At 37.8% G+C, this 23,061-nt stretch overlaps 2 protein-coding genes and 1 long non-coding RNA gene across 5 annotated transcripts in view; 2 read left to right on the top strand and 1 right to left on the bottom strand.

Annotated features, from left to right (window-relative positions):
• asic4a (acid-sensing (proton-gated) ion channel family member 4a) overlaps positions 1-2,581 on the top strand; it is a 180,246-nt gene extending 177,665 nt beyond the window's left edge. For all 3 annotated transcript variants that reach the window (XM_077537078.1, XM_077537077.1, XM_077537079.1), the window contains one exon: positions 1,459-2,581. In XM_077537078.1, coding sequence (XP_077393204.1) covers positions 1,459-1,587 — 129 coding nt within the window. In that variant the 3' untranslated portion in view covers positions 1,588-2,581. The remainder of the gene's footprint in view (positions 1-1,458) is intronic.
• Positions 2,582-6,090: 3,509 nt separating this feature from the next.
• On the top strand, positions 6,091-21,477 carry LOC144030373 (uncharacterized). The gene is made up of 3 exons (XR_013287241.1): positions 6,091-6,228; positions 17,214-17,308; positions 21,177-21,477. It is a non-coding gene; the product is annotated as an uncharacterized LOC144030373 (long non-coding RNA).
• On the bottom strand, positions 8,502-22,621 carry chpfa (chondroitin polymerizing factor a). Its single transcript, XM_077536607.1, has 4 exons — positions 22,144-22,621; positions 19,245-19,809; positions 14,541-14,723; positions 8,502-14,412 (listed from the first exon to the last, which is right to left on the bottom strand). Exons 1-4 carry the CDS (start codon positions 22,419-22,421, stop codon positions 13,150-13,152), a joined length of 2,289 nt encoding a protein of 762 aa, XP_077392733.1. The 5' UTR covers positions 22,422-22,621; the 3' UTR covers positions 8,502-13,149.
• Between the last annotated feature and the right edge of the window lie 440 nt (positions 22,622-23,061).

The raw sequence follows: 23,061 nt of genomic DNA, 5'->3' as shown, positions 1-23,061 counted from the left end.
AATCTTATTATTTTTCCACTTCTGAACTAGTAACGTGCAATGTTTTGAATTCATTACAGCAATTTGCTCAGAGGCTGGACTTGTTTATTGCACAACTTTATTTGGATGTATCGCAAATAGGTCCAAAGTTCTCAGCGCTGTTCACTCGCTCCTGCAGTGCCGGCAGTGATGAAAACCAGTTGCAAACATCTTGTTAGATATTATTTATGTTTCATTTTGTGTTTCCATCTGTCTCGGAACAGTGTGTTGTCATCACGTTGGGGTTAGGTTCTTCTTGTGTCCTTTTCCTTGTTCACTTTAGTTTTTCATTACTTGCCGCCCTTTCCGGGGTGATTGCTTTTTTCAGTCATCATTAAATTAATCGATTCCTAAATTTGTGCAAGGCTGCATCCTTTTCTGTAATATAATTAGCTTTTCATGGGGGGGAAAAACAAGCCGTATTGATTTTTTTTAAATGCAAATTTGCGGATGTGATCATGTCAGAATCGGTACAGAATACCGACAAAAGTATTGGGACAATGGGACTTGGAAAACAGCATCCACTGTTATGGGAAAGCTTTTGGAGTGGCGACTTTTGGTTTGTGAGACAGGCATGAAAGATAAGGGACTTCCCCAAAATGAGCCACAAAGATAGAAGCATAGCATTGTGTAACTTGTTTTTTATACTGGGTATATACTTTTTATACCTAAAAATTCAGCAATTAAATAATCAATTTTCCCTCACTCTTCACATTCTAAAAACAGTTGGGTCAAAAATAACCCAACTGGGTCAAATATGGACTGATCCTCTGCTGGGGTATATTTGACCCAACTTTGAGTCAAGAAATTGGGTCTTTTACTGTAAAAGTACTCATAAAAATTGGTCAGATCCTTTACTTGGATCAAAAAGTTAAATTGACCCATAAAGTGGATTGATCCATTTTTATTTTATAATCCATAATTGGGTTACTTTTGACCCAAATGTTTTTTAGAGTGAGTAGAGTGTGTGGACAATTTATTTTTGCTGAATTTTTAGTTTTACCCACTTACACGTATCTAAATGTAGTAGAATTTCAGTCAAAAATGTATTTAAGAAATAAGTTAGTATTTGGTGGTGAAACAAAACATAATTAGATCGATTTGCCACCATGGGGCATTATTATAGTCGTGCTGACACCAAAAAAGAAGACTTTCACAACTACTGTAAGTGACTCATTAAGCTGTTGTAATATTAGCAGCTTTTGTCAGAGGATAAATAATATAAAGTATGCCTGTGAGTTGTGTTCTGTTGTATGTCTTCATCTGTTGATGCTATTTGCGTTTGTTAGCAATATGCTATGTAGACTTTTGATACATTCTCTTAAGTTTTGTTTGACAGTAAACTTTGAATAACGCCTCTTTTTTTTTTTTTTCCGAAGAATCGTTCATGACAATTCAAGTTGTCCTTTTTTTTTTTTTTTTTTTTTTTTTTTTTCACAGGAACCCAACGCCGTGTCGCGGAGTCACCCAGAAGGAGCGTACGCTAACACGTTGCTACCCAACCACCACCATCACCCTCACCATCATCACAGCGGGCGTCACGGGGCGTTTGAGGACTTCACGTGCTAGACCCGACCGTCGTCCCCCCCCCCTGTACTTTTCTTTCAATTGACAAGCGAAGGGAGAGGAAAAGCAGTGTTTGTCGCCGTTAAGGAGAGACCTTTCCGCATTAAGCGCCAGTTCTTTGCTGCCATCAGTGAAAAGCTCCAGCCAAAGTCCGACACCAAACTTGTGATGCTAACAAAGCACTCGTATGTACAGTATGTAGGCACAAAACGGACACTGCGTTATGTTTTGTTGTTTTTTTATTTTGTCAGGATGGGACCCCTTTAACTTTCGTCTTGCTTCAAGTGAGACGTTTGACACTTTATGTTTGCGTCGGACCAATTTTCAGTACCTGGTTCCTTCCCTGACAGGAAACAAGCGGAGGACTGCATGACCCCTCGACGCAATTTATACTCCCAAAAAAAAAAAAAAAAAAGGACAATATGATTTATTTGTTGATTTCTCTTCAGGCCATCTTGATCCTTTTTTCCTTAAGCTATTGCCCCTTCATGGAGTACACACTGTACTGCTGCATCAAGTCATTGCAACATTATGAAATATCTAATCATTAAAGAGATACTAAGATCTATATGTTCTATATTGTATACAAGAGGAAATCTAAAGTAAACAAAGCTCTTTTGTGCTATTGTAATTCAAATTATAAAGGGGTTATGGAGGTGGAATTGCTTATTGTTTTTTTTTTTGTTTTTTTGAAGAATGAAGTGGCATCTTTCCACATGATACACGTAGTCTGATTTGTGGTAAAGGTGTTAGAGAGTAGCATTGTACATTGTAACATCAACATTGTATAAAAAAAAAAAAAAAAAAGCAATGATGAGAACGTGAGAGAGATTCTGTTTTAATGGTTGTTGTTTATAATATAATAACTTAAGTAATCCTTTTGTTATTTATACATTTTAGAGAAATAATTTTATATGCGATCACGATTGTAGCAATTGCTGTACACTGAAAATCTGCAGATAGACAAATATCAATACATTTGTACAGTTAAGAACAATGACGATGGATTGTGGACGTTATTTCCCGATACAGTTTGTCCTCTTGTCTACCGACATGTACAGTGGAACCTCAAAATTTGTTGTACAGTTGGGAATGCAAACTAGCAAAGTCAAACAAAACAGAAATTGACAATAAGTCGCCAATGATCATTTAAAAAAAAAAAAAAAAGAATTAGAATGTACTCTTTATGTGAAGAGACTCGCCTGAGTCGCCTTAAAGCACAAGCAGAAATGTCCTTTTTATTTTTGCGAGATGACAATAAAATTTCGCTGTATCAGCATTCATCAAATGTCATCAAAGTTAAAAGACAGTTTATTGTTTTACCATTACTTGTGGTTGGCTCCTTATTATAAAATCACTAAAATCCTAAAATGTGATATGAACTTACATATCTGAAATCGAGGTTCCACCGTGCATTCTTATCTACAAAAGTCATGCACATTTCAAGGAACTGAACAAATACATACAGAGCGTGTATGGGTTACTTCACTTATTTAGCCCACTGTAGCAATAAAAAGTTCATATTTTGTCTATAATTCATACTTTCATTATTTTTCACGTACAAATAGTACCTTTAAAAACGCATTTTGCAACTTGCTCCCGATTGAAAATGACATCACAAGGGCTCAGATAACCAATCACAGCTCACCTGTTTTCTAGGTTTGGTCATGTGACATTCACAAGCTGAGCTGTGATTGGTTACCTGAGCCCTTGTGATGTCATTTTCAGTCGACAGCAAGTTGCAAAATGTGTTTTTAAATATACTAATTGTGCATGAAAAATAATGAAAATATCAAATTTATTATAGGCAAAGTATTAATGTTTGACTGTCAAAAATGGCTAAATAAGTACTGTAAAGTATCCCTTTAAATATATATATCTGATCAGTGTAAGTGTGGCGCACCAGAGACAATCATTGTTAGCTTACTTAAGAGAGACGTCAGCATTCCTTCCATATCACAATTTAACAGATTGGAGTACTGGAAGTTTGTAATAAATGTTCCTGTAATCTAACTTCAGTTCATTTGAGTACTACACACTCAAGATAAATAAATTCTGTACTACAATTTATTTAAATTCATTTGAAAAAAATTACTCCAATCTCATTTTTCCAAGTCACATTAAAGTACATTTATATTTTAAGTTGTGGAGCTGCTTTTCACAAGCGTCAAATTGTAACGAACAGTTTCCTAAAAAAAACAACGCTCATTTCTGACTGTGACCGTGAATAAAAGAAAACATTTATTTATTTATTTATTTATTTATTTATTTATTTATTGTCAATTTTCAAAATAAAATTAAAAAAAATACTTAACAACTACTTCACAAAACTTCTGACAGTAAAAAAATAAAAATAAAAAATATTTTTTAAAAAACAAAAACAAAAAAACATTTTTTTAAACTGATGGGAAAGGGCTTCCATAGGAATGGGCTTCATACCAAGCAGATGAGGTAAAGGAGGAAAAAGGGGGAAAAAAAAAAAAAAAAACTCTTCCCTCACCCCACAACACATAACAATTGCTGAGTATGATTTTTCCAAGACTTCGAAGATTTAATTTGCAGACTGTGAATGATTGAAAATGCTCAAATCTGGCTCAATCGTGAGGCTGTGTGCACCCGTCATAAAACTAATTGAACGTACAGTAGATTGATGCAAACATTTTTGACAAGCAGCAATGATAACACTGATACAGATGGAGTCCGTAAAATGGAATTTCTACTTCAGAGATCTCTCAATCACTGGGATGTTAATCGGGGTTAATAAGGATTTTTAAGTAGTTACTCTTTTGCCCTCATCGTTGGGCTTTACATAAAAAGCATATTGCAATCTTTTTTGCTAATATTAATCACTTTTTTTCCACATGATTCAATGCAACTCGGAGAGAAGTGTTCCACGTGAGGTAATACAACTTAAAGAAACATAAACAAATTGTGTCCAAGATTTAACTTCTGTATATGTGTGCTAAAATATGGATGGGTGTATAATTAGATGACATTCATGTGCACAAAATATTGGAGCCACATGTAAAATACAAAAAATAATAATTTCAGTGCACAAGACAGCATTTTACAAAAAAATGAACATCTTTATAAATTCCTGAGATGAAGAATGATTCGCATCTTGTCAAGTTATGATTTATTTTATTTTTCTTAACTCACATTCACACCACCATCAGAATGATCGATTTAATTCGATTGTGTAAACAATTCTGTCTGAGGAAAAATAAAAACCCTCGGTGTGCGCTCTTTGGTCACTAGAGGGCAGTAAAATTAGTTATACATACACATAGAGTAAGCCACAACTATTGTAAGCGCAGTAAACTGCACTAATATTAATCGTTCTTTGCAACAGATAAAGAATATATGCATCCGAGTATTGTTACATTTGTGTTCAAATATACAGTACATTGCTTATGTAACTGCCAAATTTCAGAATATCATTTAAATGGTTGTCAATGTGCCCTCCAATGGACACAATTAGCAAAAATAATTTATATTATTGAAAATCAGCAGTTTGTGTTGTCCTACTGGACCCTCAGACAGGTCGGTATACTGGCCTGTGGGCCGTATGTTTGACACCCTTTGGGTTATGACAACATGATGACACAGATGCTATTTGTTAGCCCGTTTATAGCCCTTTTTTTTTAGCATTAAGCTAAGCGGACTGAAGAACTGTTCACTATCTTCCAAACTACTTAAATTTTGACCAAATGACAGCTTGTATCGCACGCTTACATGTTTTGAGCGATATGTGGTCGTAAATATTGATATACTGTGCGGAGTCCTCGAGTTATGGCTGAGTTCCGTTCCTACACTGGCTATGTAACCCGAATTTCGACTTCAGTCGGATCTCACCGTTAAAAATCGATATTTACATCAAAATACCTTGTACAGTAATTGAAAAAGAAACATATTTGTGCAACCCGAAAGAGCCGGAACCAATATTTCATGGACATTCATTGCTGACGGATGGCAGAGCGGAGCTAATGCGGCATTCGAGGATGGTCGGTAATCGGATATATCCGAGTTGTTTTTCCCCAGTTCCGACCTGAAAGCGTTCAAGGCGAAAGTAAACAACCAAAATGGCGTATAGTGGTAAAAAAATTTTTTTTTATTTTAGTTCTTAAAACTATTTTTTTTTAATTATTATTATTATTATTATTATTATTATTATTATTATTATTATTATTATTATTATCTCCAGCAAACTTACATTATCGTAGTTTTGCTTCATTTGTTGTTTTTATCTTATTTCATAATCATTCCATACAGGTCAGTAGTTCACCGTATAATTTCATGCAAAGAGATAGCGGCATACTGTCACGTACGTTGTGCTACGTTATGTTGAACATTTATGACTTGAGAAAGCTATATAGTTTTATACTCGAGTAAATTGTGTTTTACCATTCACGGTCTCTGGTCGCCAAAGTAGAGTGACGTCACTTGTAGTCAGTCAGGGAAGTCGGGTTTTTTTTCCGACTTCGCAAGTTGAATTTCCGAGTTCAAGGGGGCGTTTCGGTACACACTTCCTGGTTTGAACTCGAAAGTGTCCGACTTCCGACCGTCCTCGAATGCAGCATTAAACACGGAAATGTGACGCACCTGATGGCGAGCCGACCTGCTCGAGGATGTCCGTTGTTGGAGGTAAAAACAAGGCAACTTTTAAATGGCGTGATTATTGCGGGGAATGAACGAAAAAGACGGTGCTACGGACGCCGTAAAGTCGAAACGACCTAACTCTCGGACGTTATAGCTTAAAGAACACATCCTGAATTGGTCAGCAGTCAATCACAGGGATAGTTGAGTGGCTTGTTTCCAAACTAGCTTCACACCAGTTGTTAACAAAAATAGCATCTCGTCCTGGGCTACGGATTAAATAACAAAAATAATTTCCCCTATCATTTGCTTGGATTGCTTGGATATTATTTACTATGAGCTCCCGCACACCGCCATCTGTCACCTCCCATATCCCTGTCAAGTAATCATGGGCTGTATATGACTGTTTAATATTCATAATCATGTGTCACTTTGACATTTTCAAAAGGTTCCCAATCGCACTCTCTGATGGCATCCCACACAGGCCATGCATAACAATCCTTTCCTCTGTCATCAATAATAGTGGCCGCTGTCAGACAAGTCGCACAGGGGCCTGGGGCGTCGACAAGAATACAGGACGGTTTATTTTTTATTTTTTATTTTTTTTTATAGCGCAATTTACTTGAATGGGAATCAAGGAGCGTTTGTTGACTCATTTCTTGACGCCATCCCTTCTCGGACCTGCATGACTCACTGTTTTCTGATTGAGAAACGTGTTTTCGAATGCAGATATGGGCCATGTTTATACAAGAGCTGGCGTCACGTGCGCATGTAAGCCGAGTGGGGTGCTGCCGGGCAAAATGTCAGGCCTCAAGCTTGTACCGCAGCAGGCAGGACAGCATGCGGCCTGCATTCTTGGGATTCCCCAAGACCCTTAGGAGTTTACTTTCTGGGCAATTTTTAGTCGCACGATGGCATTTAGTGTATGATTACATTGTAGCACCAACAAAAAGTCACTTGAGTTCAAATCAGCCCAAAAAAAATGTGTTAAGCGGAATATTTGACATTTCCCACCAGGTCATTTAATCATTCGTATTTGTTCAAAAGAATTGAATAATTACTATTTATTTCGAAAGTTATTATTTTATAACTGCACTGTTTTAACTAGCCCCAATAATTGCATACATCTGCAAAACCTATATAAGATAAAAGATGTGTGTGCGACTGTCACAACTGTTTCAACAAATGACACCAAGTTTTGCTTTGTTTTTAAATTACAAACTGCCCCTTTTAAAATGGAAATCAACTCAGAAACGTTCTTTACAATATTATGTTATATGCACCCTCACTATAGTCTAAGCACGGCACTCTGATCAATATTGTGTTTGTGGAATATGAATTAAGCATCAAAATCCAGCCGTTTTTAACAATCTCAAGGCGGCCATTTTGCCACTTACTGCTGACTGAAAATGATAACACTGTTGCTCAGCTCACCTGTTTTATGCATCTGGTCATGTGATATCTGCATTTGGTTATGTGATATTCGCAAGCTGAGCCGTGATTGGTGGTTACCTGAGCCCTGAGCGACTGTGATGTCATTTTCAGTCGACAGCAAATGGCAAAATGGCCGCCACCTGAGATGGAGTTTGTATTTTAGTTTGTATCTTTGTTGATTTGAGTGCAGTATTCTCACAAATAGACAAGTTTTTGACATGTGAGTGTAAGTTTTAGTACCTGAACATACAAACTGACTTTAACTTGGCAACTATAATGAGATCCGTGGTGGCCATCCTAAATACATTTAAAAGATTAGACAAGGTGCCACTCAGTGTCAAAATCATTTGACAAATATTCTATTAAATGTCTAAACATGTGACTTTTCACCACAACCTTGACATGAACCCAAACTGTCACAGGGAAATCGAAATCACTTCCTCGATGATTTGAAGCAAATATGCCCCTGTGTGGGAGGAGAGAGTGCATAAAACCAAGTACAAAATGATGGCTTACAATTAAGTCCCCAGCTGCTCTGTAATTATGTGGTTTTTACGACATGCCTCAGGGGAGTACATATGGACCCTTGACATAACTAAAACTGTAATTATATATGCAATATTTTTCCTGCTTTGACCCAAACCAGACGAAAACGGCTTCAAGGTCCAACATGGGCGGGACTGCTAATGGTAAGGAACATGTCAAGAAACCCAATAAAAGGAATTGTGCTCGAAATATTTATCAGACGTCATATTGCTCACAAGTGCTACTGAGAGTACGGTATTGCAAATCGTAATAATGCTGTTCTGCTGACACCTAAAGGACACACTTGATTTTACAATTTAAAAACAAACACAAAGGTGTTTTAAAAAATCTAAACTCTGACATCATCATAAAACACATTTTATTTCATTAAAAATTGCATTTCACATTTGATTGGTAATTACAGCACATATTGAAAAATGTTGAGCATCAACTAGTCTTGCTTCACTTGCTTTGGTTAAATTAGTACCAGTATGCATCAAACACATTTGGGTCCATGATCCTAGATGGGGCGGAAAAAAATACCACGTACTTAAATAGTGTATGAGTATTGCTTCACCAAAACAAATATTTAAACGGTCATCAAGGCCAAATGCCACAATAAAAAAAAATACATAGCAAGTAACAGCAAGGGTGTGTTCATCATCAGATAACACTGAGCGACGTGTGGAATTGAAAAGGCCTTACAAAGAGTCTCCACAATTAGTGCGTTATTATAAAACAGTCTACAGCATAGTTCAACATTGTCCTACTTTGCTGGCTTTGGCGAACACACACAAATCACAACTCTTTTTTTTTTTTTTTTTTTTTTTCTTGTAGCCAAAATTCACAGTGGTTTTTGGAAGGTTAACAATTATTGGTTCATTGTTTCATGCTCTTCATAGGAAAACATTCAGCAGAGCATTGTCTTGGTGGGGGAAAAAAAAATACTTCTTGTCAAAAAATAAAATAAAAATCATGCAGTTACGTGACTGCAAGAAGACTGTCTGTGATTTAGAATAGTTAAAACAAGAATACAGCAAAACGGTTTTAATTAAAAAAAAAAAAAAAAAAAAATCAACTTAAAACATAATAGGACCAATGTGTAGGATTGATGACGTTCATCATATCAACTACAATTAGTAATCAAGTACACAAATTTAGTGTGGTTGAAAAATGACTGCCATTTGTTACTCAAACCTACACATTGGTCATTTAAGATTTCCATTTTCATCATTTCCAGCTCAGTGCTGCGATTATTGAATCATTGTGTGTGAATCACAATAAGAAAAGAAAAAAAAATCTGTGCTTGTATTCCTCGCTCTTGGCCTTCTTGGAGCATTTCCTGTCTAAAAGCTCGCTTGAATTCTCATTGGACAATCTCCAGAAGCATGCCGAGGGGCATCATCCTGGCACAGATCAAACCATTGCATTTAGCGCAAAAACTTGCCAAACATGGATTACTTTTAATCCCTTGTACCTAACTGTTTGATTCCATGTCTGTGTACTGTGAACACACACAAAAAAGTACCATATATAGATAGTATTGTCAAGTAAAGGCCAATGTACTCCATCTGATAGTTCAACAGTGGCGCTAGCAGCAATATTGCACTTCTTCAGTAACCTATTTATAAAAAAAAAAAAAAAAGTTCCTACAACTTTTGCTAACATTCTAATATTTCAGAAAAGTTCTATTAAAGCTTTGCACTTGGCTTTCAATGCAAATAGAACAAAAGAAAACAAAGAGGACAGTGAATAGTGGGATTTAAATTGGAGCCATTAAAACCGTTGCAAGTTTAAAGGTTAGCGCTTACAGACCACACAAACTGAAAACTAACATATCAAACGATGTTCCCGTGAAGAATTTCTACCACGTCCTTTTAAATGACTTCTTCCAGGAACTTAAATCTTCTGTTTTCCTGCAACTGTTCTTAGTTCTTCCAGGCTGTTCTGTGGGTAAATCTTCAACCATATAAAGAGTCAAGAATTCAACAACTCAAATGTATACACATCTCCTTGCATCAAAGACTGTCAGGAAATACTTCAGTCCGTGGTTTGAGGCACATACACAAGTTGTGGAAAGGCGCTTGCTCCCAACTGGGTCTCTAAAAAGCAGTATGTCACGCAACATTTCGACCAACATTGGCTAAGCGTGGCGTATCGAACCGAAAGACTGACGAAAAAACACAGCAACTTCAGCACCTGACTTCAAATACTATTATGCAACATAAATACGACTTTACAAAAGAACCATCTGACGAAAAATCAGTTTCAAGGCACAATTACAGCAATTTTGTTTGAACAGACTCACATCTGTAACATCGTGGATGGGCACACAACCTGCGGTGCACATTTCGATGCATTTCTACAGACGTATTAATAGGAGTTATGTTTTTTACCATTCGGAACACATTTCATAAAACCAACCAACGTTCATGTTTTGGTCAGGTGAGGGTGTAACGGAACACCACGAGAAAACCAGAGCAGGCATATGAAGAACACGCCAACTCCAAACTCATAACAGGTTGAAACCCAAGATGCTCTTCTGTAACAGTGCAAACCACTTTTACGCAGGAAATTTCGTAAAGTAAATTTTATTCTGAGACAGTCTATATTCGGTCCCAGTCTAAACAGAGTAAACTTTACACTCGGAAGAGAGTAAAATGTTATATAACTAGACTAAGTGCAATTTCTGAAGAAATTGCATGGGAATGCTGAACGCTGAATGCTAAGATTTGCATGTGGAATGCTTATGAAGTAAATGGAGAGATAAATTATGAAATTAGAACCTCCTGGTTGGACAATGCGCTTTACCAACTGTGCCACCGAGCAGTATCAGACACAGTATCAGACACAAATACTGTAAGTAATGTAACTATAAATATATATATATAGGAGGCGTGAATTTTTGAAGCTAGTTGAAATTTGAACAATGTAAATTGGAAGTATTATGTGGGAGTTGTAATGCGGCAAAAAATTGTGGAGAATAAAAATCACAATAACGTGGGAATGCTGAAGCATTCCCACAATTAAAAAATAATAATAATAATCACTCAGTGGTTCAATACAATGCCACAACATTCAGCATGGGAGAGAGCCGCTCTATCACTTGAGCTATGCCATGCCTACACAAAATAGGACCGACATGGCTCAATGGGTTGAGATCGTTCCTCAACCCTTGAGTGATTTTTATTTTTTTTAATTTTTTTTTTTACTCTCTTCCAAGTGTAAAATTTATTCTAGTTTAAACTGGGACCGAATATAGTCTATTTAGAGTAAAATTTACTCTCTGAAATTTGCTGTGTAAATATCTTATTTGGTTAACTTGGACTGACCGACATGAAAACTCAAGAAAAAAGCAAAACCAGGCTCTGCCCGTCACAAACAATTGCAGATTGCCCCCTAGTGCAAAATGTTAGGACTTGATAGCACAAAACCAAGATCCAAGATAAAGACCCTGGTTCATATTGAAACGTACACGAGCAGAGAAAGGGGTTTGTTGTGCGGATGTGGAGCCGACTTGGCACCCGCCAATACCCGATCACGAAAAACTGGATGGACTACCTGCACATCAACAACCTGATTCTGGAACGTAGTGGTTAAATATTGCTTATTGCAAATGACAATGGTAGGAATGTCCTTTGGTTTTGGCTACTCGCTTTGCAACGTGACCGAACGCCACTGAACTGTCAGGTAGTATGTGGGGTTGTGCAACTAGTGTTCAGGAGTGGATGACGGCTGGCAACTGGTTTTGCTATCGCAAGTGAAAAGCATAAAGACATTTCGTTTTTTTGTTTTGTTTTGTTTTTTTAATCGCTTGATCTTGAAGTTTCAGTTTCAGACTATACATACACGTTTAATATTGCGCAACTACATTATCATTTAATGTGTACCTGTGACTAAACAGCAAAGCATGGAGAGTCTCTGGTGCCAAAAAAAAAAAGTGCAGTCGACGAATGGGGCTACCGTTGCCAACAGCCTCTGAAAATACTTTCTTCATTCCTTTTCCGCCTTTTGTCATTAAATAGCTAGTGGCCAAGGAAATCCACTATTACCTTGACAACTATGGTGGGCCAGAACTGCCAAAATTAAAAATAAATGACTAAATAAATAAATAAATAAATAAATGAATAAAAGTGGAAATAAAAATGGATATAAAAAATATAATTCAAAAATTAAATACAAAAAAATAAATACAGTAAATGGAAATAAAACAAAAATATATATCAAATCATAAATAAAAGTAAATATAAATACAAAAATAAAACAGATTCTAAAAATAAAAATAAATAAAATAAATAAATATATAAATAGAATTAAATATCAATCAATATATCAATGCAATGGCGGAGCCCAACCCAAGACACGCTTAGGACCGCCCCCTCATTTGATAAACATTTCGACCTAATAGAGCATCTGCAGCATGAAATAAAGAAATGTGAGAGCAGAGCGTTTTTATTTATTGATTGATATTTTCTATTTATATATTTATTTTTAGTTTTTGAATCTCGTTTTTTTTCTTTTATTTATTTATGGAAATATAAATATTTTTTTGTTTTTATTTCAATTAATATTTATTTTTTTGTATTTAATTTTTGAATTTTTGTTTTATTTTCACATTTATTTAGTCATTTATTTTTCATTTTTTATTTTGGCAGTTTTGGTCCTCCATAGAAAATTGCATGTCTTTCAATGAAATATGTGGCATATCAAAATATTTCTGAACACCAGGTGGCGCAGTTTTTCCAGAAACGAGTAGCCAATCCAATTTGTTCACAGTTCAGTTGTGTTGGGCCGCGTTGCTTGTTGTGTGGCACGTTGTAAACAAGATTTATTCAGAACAGCATTGTTCATTTTAGCGAGCTGGTTCCACGCCCTAAAAATAGACTACAATGTGTGTGAAGTTCAGTGTCGCCATTATACTCTGACGCACTGAAATATTGTCCTAACATCTATTTAAAGAAACCCAGCTTTTCATGTCACATGCAGGCGCAGACGTTTGGCTGTTTGCTCTCAAGTGCTGTTTCCTTGCTCGTGTTCAAACAGCAGCATTGCGAGTTGGGAGCGAGAACCGATCCCTTCTAAGTTGCTCTGAACACACCTGTGGTAGACGTCCTCACTGAGCCGTGGGTTGCAGGTTTGGTAGCGGTAGCCCTGGTGTAATGCCGGCTCTACTGCCCTGAATACATGCAGGCCGGAGTATTTTACGAACATGTCATAAATATCCAGGGTCTCCAGGATATCCTCGTTCTCTTGGACGTCAGCAACCATTTTCGTGCGGGTTGCCATGTAGTCTGCGTTGTAAAAACAAGCTTCGTCGAACGACCAGCGGTCAAAATGTCCCGATTCCTTGAGCAGGTCGATTGTGGCCGGACGTGGCTGGCTGTGGTAGGCCACGTCGGGGTTGTAATCCTGGAAGTGGATGGGGAAGAACACTTGCCAGTTGCTAATGGAGTTCATGCGGCAGCGGTTCACAAACTCGGAGTTGACATTGGTGTTGACGCTAGCTAGAAGGAACAGCGTGTCAACCGGGTGCTTCTTTGAGATGATATCCATGAATTTGATCTGAGATGGCGTTTCCGTCTTGACGCTTATCCAAGGGATTTTCACCGTAGGGTATTTGCGCTCGTAGAGGTTTATCTGAGTCTTAACGCTGGCGAAGATATCATTCTGGTTGACTTGCTGCGCTTCCACCGGATCATAAATGAACAGAAACGTCAGGATGATGTTTTCACTTGTTTCAAAGGCGTTGGCGGCAAAGACTTTTAAGAAATGTTCGACGTAGTCCCGCTCCAGCACGGTCATCGGTATAATGGCATGAACCCTCGTACCTTCTGTGACATAGGGCATGGGAATTATCTCTACCTGGCTCAAGGGTCGGACCAGATGAACACGCTTGGTGATAGAATGACTGTGACCTTTTTGGCTGACCGCCTCGAGCTGTAAATCCAAGGTGTACTCCATGCCCCGGGTAGGGTCGAAGCGTCTGTAGCCATTAATCAGACGCTGCTTCTTCAGGTGCAAAATTGGATTGTACTTCTTGTTCAGCTCTGCCATAGCCACGTCAATGACATCAGCCACATCCATGCGGTCAATGCCGTGCAGATCGCACTTAGGGGACCCGTCGACGCATGAATAAATATCGTCTTCTGTGAAGTAGTCCCATTTTATAACTTCATGGCGAGACTTTGGTTCGAAAGGTGGGTCGATTCCTATCGGCCACTGAGCACTTCGGTTGCCGTCAAAAGCATCCGCGCTGACATTTTTTATCTCCGCCTGTGGATGGACAAAGTAGAACCATCACGCAAACCAATGTGACTGTGCCAGCGCGACAACTCGAGCACGAGTTTCTGAATCTAGCTCAGAGAGAACAGGTGATTTGTGACACTTGAAAATCAGCTTACCTGGATCTTAGCAATCTCGTCGTAAGTCTTCTGCAGTTCAATCTCGGTGAAGTGTCTGTGCAGCCGGTACATCTCTTCAGGGTCAGACACTGGATGGACAGTCAGAGCTCTTCTAAACTGCTCACTCTGCTCTTTGCTTAGATCGGAGTTTTTCCCCAACTGATAATGGTGGTAGTGGAGCCCCTAAAGTAGAAGGAGGAGAAGCTAATGTTCAACCTTGCATAAACAGCTTTTAAATCTTGCTTTTTTTTTCTTTTCTTTTTTAAATACAGCGTTTCTGCAGGTATCAACAAATCTAATCTAATGGGTTTTAATACCGTGAAATCTAAACTAATTTAAAGATCATGTTGTACTGCATATATACACACGCGCACACATCTCTATCAGTGGATTATGATTTTTGATCAGAATTAATCACATGATTATCATAGTTAATTTTTTTTTTAAGTTAGACATGGTCTTGTTAACTCGTTTGCGCCCAAAAACGTATAAATACGTTCTATTTTAAATGTTTTAAGTGTCCCAAAGACGTATTTATACGTTTTGTTTTATGCTAGAGCATAAAATAAGACTTTGATGCAGCCTCTCTCAACTGCAAAGAACAGTTGAAGAAATGGTAGTTATTACACAAACGGCCAACAGGTGGCAGCAGAGCAAAGGAGACCAACCAAAGTCATGTTGAAAAAAAGCTCAAATACTCACAATTCTAATTAGATTTGTGAATAATGATGAAACTTAGCTATATTGTAATGCTAATTGCTGAAAAACGGAAACAGATAGAAATACACTTGTTTCTGTTCCATATTTTTATAGCATTTGGTGGGCTTTGCAAAATCAGTCAAAATCCAGTAAAACAGCCGGGAGTGAAGGAGATTGCTTCTATGAAAATGGCTGGGAGTGAATGAGTTAACATAAAAGTGGACAAACATGGTTACCAAATACAAATGTGATTGTATAGTTTTAAGCTAATTGATACAGTAATGCAGTTGTCGTCAGTCATTCATAATGTTATTTGAAGTTTAAAAAAAAAAAAAAAAAAAAGAGAGACTAAATAGTTAAAAGGAGTGTGAAACGTTGAGTCAGAGATTTGTGCCACTGGATGGCGTTACTGTTTTATGTTGGACATCAGTGACAGAAACAGTCCATTATGATTTTATAATTCAGAGAAATATTTGGAACATGAAGCAACTCGGAGATTCAAGGCCGTTTTGTTCATTTTAAATAGTCACCAGTCCCCACACAAATGTTTGTACATTCAATTTTATTTACATTTTTAATGCCTCTGGACATCGTATTTAATGCCATTTAAGGCCTTAATTTCAGTCAAATCCATGTAATGACTTTAAATTATTTTTAATGACCCACAGAAACACTGTTATATTTTAAATAATTAAATAATCTTAAGAAACAGTAAAGAGCACAAAGGATGAATTTGGAATTTAATGGGGTCAGGATTAAGTAAATTTAAAAAAAACAAAAAAAACCCGAAAATGGTGCCATTTAAGATGTACTGTAAACAAAGTAACCACCTAAGAAGCTTGAGTGATTTAAAAAGTGAATCCAATTTATCAAGCTATTAAAAGAGTTAAGAATTAAGACTCTGCAGAACAGGGCAGGGAGGTCGCGCCCTGTCGAGACATGACCAATTTTTGTCTGAGAATATAAATTAATGTTCCCTTCCCACATCCCTGTTCCTTTCATTGTGTGAACCTCTATGGAAGTTCCAATTGTTTTTCTTTCCATAAAATTTGGTTTGCTTCAGCTTAGTGATTTTAAGTATAGGAATATTTATATTCTGTCCATTAGTCATAGTTCCCGCACAGCTATGGAAGAATATGGGTTAGCCCTTGGGACACCACGCCTGACAGTACTTTATAATCTTGTAACAGTTTTCCGAATGCTCCAGGATGATTAATGAAGAAAATCCCAAACTAGCTGATGTCAAGATGGAATAGGTATGATGGCATGTCGTTTCTACATCACTGACAACATTTAACTCATCCAACTTAAAGTCCGTCTCAACTTCAACACCAATGATATTATAATGACATCGTTTGAACAACGGGAGATTTACAATGTGCTCTGTGTGTGTCTCGATTTTTTCCCCCTTTACAGCAGACTGACACAATTTCAAAAGAGTATTAGCAACCCACTCTGCAATATAAATATGCAATGCAAGCACGATGACCTTGACACAGCTGTTTTGAATGACCGTCTCTCATAATGTCACCCTTCACTCATCTCAGTATATTTTTAGAATTATGCACATAGAGACCAGCACAACTGTTAAATAAAACTTTCAAGAAGTGATTTAGTTAAATGTACAATTTCAAACTTTCACAAAAAATATGGCATTTAACATTTGGAAATTACGCCTCGCAAGAAAACAACAAAGGCCTGACAGCAAAAGTGGATGATTACAAAATCCAATGCAAACAAAAGAACACTTCACAGCATGAACAGAAGTCAAGAATAAAATGGAGTAGAATGTAGATAGCTGTATCCTTGTCAAAATCTACAATCTAGAGGCACTTTCATAAATGAAAAGAATGTTCACAACAAGATGACAACCACTGATAACATTCACATGACAGACCGATTAGATTTAACCGAAAACATGCAATAGCCTCCGCCTCTGGTGTTCATGAATCTGAATTTGATTTATTTGGGCAGATGAAACCAAAGTCAGCTATCGATGTGAAGAGAAAAGCTCACAATCCAAATCATACCATATGTATGGACCAGGGACATCACACTCTACTTAAAGGGTAAGTCAACCCCCCGACCCCAAAAAATGTATTGACACTAATATTCTATGCAGCCATTAGTGGAATATGAGTTAAGCAGCAAAATTCATCAGTTTTATCAATATCAGAAGGTGGCCATTTTGCCAATTGCTGTCAAAGTGAAAATGACATCACAGTTGCTCAGGTCTCAGGTAACCAATCACAGCTCATCTTCAGAAAACGTGATGCTGTGATTGGTCGTTGCCTGTGCCCTGTGATGTCATCTTCAGTCGACAGCCAGGGGCAAAATGGCGCCCCCTGAGATGGATAAAAACGGCTGGATTTTGCTGCATAACTCCTTTTATTTTTATTTTTTTTATTTTTTTTTAATAAATTTTGGAACCTACTTTTATTTTATCTTCTTCCTCTGAATTTTAACTACTGTTTGTTAATGCTTATGTGTTGTCTTTCCTTGTGTAAAGCACATTGAGTTGCCTTGTGTATGAAATGTGCTATAAAAATAAACTTGCCTTGCCTTGCCTATTACACAAATGGAATATTAATCAGAATGTCATGTTTAGACTAGTGAGATCACATTTTATTGTCATGAAATGTTTCCGGTTGACTTCCCTTTAAATTTACAGAAGTACTACATAACTGATAAAATGACGCTTCACGGTGCATAGGAAATATGACTTTCTGCCTAACTCCTGCATGTTGTGAAGTAACTTTCCACCGTAGAGCACTCGTATCGCAAATTTCTGCTTGCAAGGCAAAAACAAAACAAAACAAAACACAAATGACTGCCTGTATCTTGAAAAACTGTAATTGGGTTACTGGTACATGGTCTCAAGGTCTGCAGTAATGAAATCATGTGAAGAACTTTTAAAAGCAAAACATTGCAATGTCCTTCTTAGGTCAAGTCATTGGTCTGATCTCAACCAGAAAATAATTTTTTTTCCCCCCTCTTAACTATAGTGTGACGTCACGTTGAAATGCGCCCCTAGCGGTGAGGGTCAGTGCGTCAATGCGAGTAAATTAGAAAGCAATCCGTGTGAGCTCGAAAATAGGTCAAACAATTGATAAATCAGCTACCAATGCTATGGTGAACTTGTGCGCGGCCGACAGATGTTCTAATGGTTTAAAGCAGTGTTTCTCAATTCCGGTCCTCAGGCCCCCCGAGCTAGCCTGTTTTCCATGTCTCCCAATTGCAACGCAGGTGAGGATCGTTATCAGGCTTCTCCAGAGCTAGCTCATTCGCTGTCATTGGAATCAGCTGCACTGGGAATTGGGAGACATGGAAAACAGGCTGGCTAGGGGAGCCTGAGGACCGGAATTGAGAAACACTGGCTTAAAGAGAGATGAGAACATTCTTCCGGCTCCCGGCAGCGATTCTAACCCTCGCGAAAGACAGTGAGGAGTGACGAGCACGGTGGCTAGCGAGTAACTATGATGCAACTTTTTTTTTGTAGCTAGCGGCTTCAAACGACTGGTTTCAATGATTCTTGATGGCGTCAGTCCTCCCATTTGTGGCATTCTTCTTCACAATGAGATCATTTAAAATATTGTGATAAGTTACTTGGGGGAACGTTGTGGCTTGCTTTGACTCGGCCGATGGTGAAAGTAGATACAGATCTTTCCCTCCAACAAACTTCAGCTTTTGCTGATACTAGCTAAGAACGGCTGGTTCTAGTGTGTTGCAGTAACTATGATAACTATGGATGTTTTTTTGTACATTGGTCATGTTTAGATTAATCGCTCACCGAAAACGATGCTCCCTCAATGTCTTCCTATGGATTGTTTGGCCCCCAAGAGGGTAAGCGGTCGCTATGCATTCTGGGTAAAGTGACGTCAGCTGGAAGGGTCTTTAGACAAACTGGCAATACCCACAAAGGCCAACACTTGAAACGTGTCTTGTCCGATGTGGTAAGTCTAAAGACCACATCTTAAAACACATACCTGAAAATCTGTAACGTACCTGAAAGTCGCTGACGCAATTAGTAGCCGTGTAATCAATGATGCATCTCCCGAGCCACTCGTCAGGCCTGGCGCTCAGAATGTCGTTCCTACAATTCTCCAGGAAGGGTTGAAGTCGAAGCAGCAAGGTTCGAGACAGGATGTACCCAAACCCTCCGTAACAGTAGCTCCCTTCCATCTCCCCGCCTATGAACTCCTCTGGACTGCCCATGTACACTTCTTGATTCATACTCAGGTGATCCACAAGATTTTTGATCCTGTCGGCTTCTGTGTAGACGTCATCTTGGACGAAGTAAAACCAGTCGTACTCGTTGATATAATGGTCGAAAATGTACTTCATAGTCTGAAACATGTTCCAGATGAGTCTTTCGTCCCCGTGCGAGACCACAAGCATGCCATGGGGGGCTTTGCGGTTGTGTGTACCAGTGAAGAAGACCACGGTGTCCAGGTGATGGCTGATGGTGCGATTGACAGCCACGCCCAAGGTGTTAATGGTGTTTTTGGACGTCAGGACTCCAACGAACAGACGCTCGCGAATCCCCAATTCCGTACTTATATATTTGGCCCTGAAAGAGACACAACACAAAAAAAACAGGTTCAAAAAAATCCCATCTCACCTGTTTTCTGGGTTTGGTCAATGTGTGCCCCAAGGGCACTTTCACGTAAATTCCAGCCAAGAAATGACTCTTCCCTTGGAGAAAATTTCTTGACTTGACTTCTACTTTAAATTATTACATCTTAGACCTATGGTAGCATACATTCCATGATCCAAGCTTCTTTTAGATGTCTCAAATAAGTAACATGACTCTTCAAAAGACCAAGTAATTGCAACATGTGTTTATTTTTAAATTAAACCTGTGATTACAGATGATTAAGTTATACTTGGCGACAGACGGTAATCTTCAGATGAGTCATTTACTTATTCATAAATTCCTTGAAACAAAACGACATTCAAAGATAATATATTTTTAACTAATAGGACCCTCTGAAAGTCACAACGACCTGATGCCACAAACTAAAAACTCTTTTAGAAAGTAAACATCAGTGCACCACAACTCAACAAAACCCACCTCTGTTGGAAAGCATTTCCCTTTTTTAAAAGAAACTTAGGGATTCAATATTTAAGTCTCTTGGGGGTGAGGACTAATATTTAAACAGGGAGCGATTCCAGGAAAATGTGGAAATATTTGAATATGTCAGCTCAGCATGTGTCCTGCATGTAATTTTAGCGCTTCCTCACTGGAATGGGTGAGTGTTCTGTATGAACTATCCATTGGTAATGTAGGGGTGGCGGTGCAAATTTAAAAATGTATTTATAGACTATATGTAGTACACTGTTTATGAGATGATGAAGTAACTTACTCCTAGGATACCCTTTTTTCTGTAAATGAAAAGCAGATATGAGAAAATAGAATTCCAATTAAATTGTCAATAAATTGTCCATCTGTTGTCTATAATTTTTTTCATTTGGATTGTGGATAAGCCAGGGCCTATTCCAGCTGTCTTTGGGCGAAGGTGGGGTAGAGAATGTGTCCTTTGTATTCATTTTCCAAAGAAAAGGAACAGACTTTGTTGCGAAAATGATACGAGGTGAGCCTGGTGCCACTTGCCGAAACGAGCACAACCAAACATGTATAACAGCAAACGTTACATTTGAGTTGTAGCTAAATTGTTAGAGATATGGTTTTTTTTTTTTATTATTGCTTTAATTTTAACAGTGATTTTGTGTGCAAACTGATGCAACATTAATTTTTAAATTAATTTTAAAAAATTCAACATCAAAAATTTGAAGAAAAAAATAATAATAATCACATTCTGTGTTTCCAATTACAAAGGGTTCTGTGAATGCACATATTAAACTTGCAGGGTTCAATATCTTCAACACATTTAAGAACCACTGACTTAGAGCCTTCAATGAACTCAACATCCACAGGGAGAACGTGCCAACACCACAAAGGAGGGCCGGTGCCAAGATTCGAACCCGGGACCTCTCTAAGGCAGAAATACAAACTACAACTACACCATGCTGCCAAACAATAAATAAACACCATGAAAATACCACTGCCAACAATTGTTCTGTCAAACAACACTGAACAGGGACATGTTGACATTTTGATGCTGTATTTGATTTAGGGCAGGGGTGGGCAAAGAAGGGGCCAATTTTGGCCCACTGCATTCTTTAGTCCAGTCAACAGCAGTTATATAATCAAGAGGCATGTAACATTTGTTGCATTAATTTAACAGGTTGATTAAAATGGATTTATCTCATTCAATTATGAGTCATTTGATGTATTGTAACACAAATAAAAACCATTAGTAAAATGAATGTTATTGTTAATAACGTTAATCTTGTCTTATAGTATATACAAATTAATTTTTAAGACAAAGTTTGTATTTACCGTTTTACTAGTTCCGGCAATCGCTGAGGCTTTCCTCAGAATATATTTAAATTAGTGATTAAATTTAATGTTTTTTTTTTTTTTTAAATAATTGTAGTTAAGATTTGGTTGGTTGATTATAAACAAACCTTTTTTTTTTTTTTTTTTTTTAATGCCCTGCAATTGATTGCAAGCAGGCCAGGGTGCACTCATCCTGTGTGCCATCAAAAGTCAGCTGGGACGACCCAAACGGATTCATTTTGAAAATGGCTGAATGGGCAGAAAATAATTTATATACACATATTAACAAGAAGTGTTTGTTTGTTTTTTAGATAAAGTTTTAAACAGAACACTAATATATATATAACTATATACAGTATAAAGTGTAGTAAATGTTTTGGTCACCCCTGGTTTAGTTTATTATTATGTACCTAATGTTACTGTATATATAATTTGTACATATTGACATACCGAGACGTGTGTGTGTGTTGCTGTGTAATAAACTGCCGTCACCATACGTACCTGAAAACTTTCTTAGGGGTGCTCGGCTCGACTTGTTTATAGGGCACAATTCTTGGTTCGAAATCCTCATCCAACTCCGCGTCGTTGACGACTGAAATGGAATTGGGCTTTCGGGCTCCTTTTGGTTGTTCATCACGACCCAGAGGAGCACCCTGGTCCGCATAACACGCTTCTTCTGTCCAGTTTACACTGAGTAAACTCAAGGTGAATCCTAAAGAAATGCCGATTACCACCGGGCCCATCGACCGCAGGGCAGAAAGAAGGGCTGGAAATCTCATGTTGGCGAGTCGGCTCCTCTACCGGAGCGTTTTTTTTTTTTTTTTTTTTTTACGGAGCCTCCAGGGTGTTGTTGGTTGTAGCGACGCTACAAGTCAACTACATCAACTCCGGGGTTGTTTCTTCATCCAACTTCTGGGAAAGAAACTTCTTCCTTTTGAAAAATTGCGTGAGCCTCTTACGTGTCAGGACCGCTGCTTACATAGCTCCGCCCACTCAGACGTAAGCGTGACAAACCCGGAGGTGGCCAGGCAGGCGGGTCTAGTTCCTGTTGGTGGCCGTGCGCGAAAAGCTGCGCGGAGGAATATAGTTCACCTGCGTTGTCATGTGACGTCCATGTACAATCCCCAGTCATGAATGGTCAGCAGGGTTGGCATGCTTCGTTATAATCTTGTTTGGTCCATTGAGGATGCCGCAATGCAGTTTCAAAATACCACACTGCATTTGAAATGTTTTTTTTTTTTTGTATTATTCTTATTAATTTCAATATATTGTATCAACCAATTATTTAATAAAATGCAATCTACTTTATTTTACTGAATTAACAATATATTTTTATTTTTATTTTTTTGCGGACAGTAAATCAATTAACCAATTCACAGTATGACTAGCTGGCTATAATCCAAATAGCGCCACAAGACA

This window comes from Festucalex cinctus, chromosome 11 (genome assembly GCF_051991245.1).
Source record: "Festucalex cinctus isolate MCC-2025b chromosome 11, RoL_Fcin_1.0, whole genome shotgun sequence".
NCBI classification, from domain to species: domain Eukaryota; kingdom Metazoa; phylum Chordata; class Actinopteri; order Syngnathiformes; family Syngnathidae; genus Festucalex; species Festucalex cinctus.
The sequence above is the reverse complement of the archived record's forward strand: the minus strand, read 5'-3'. Positions and strand labels throughout refer to the sequence as shown.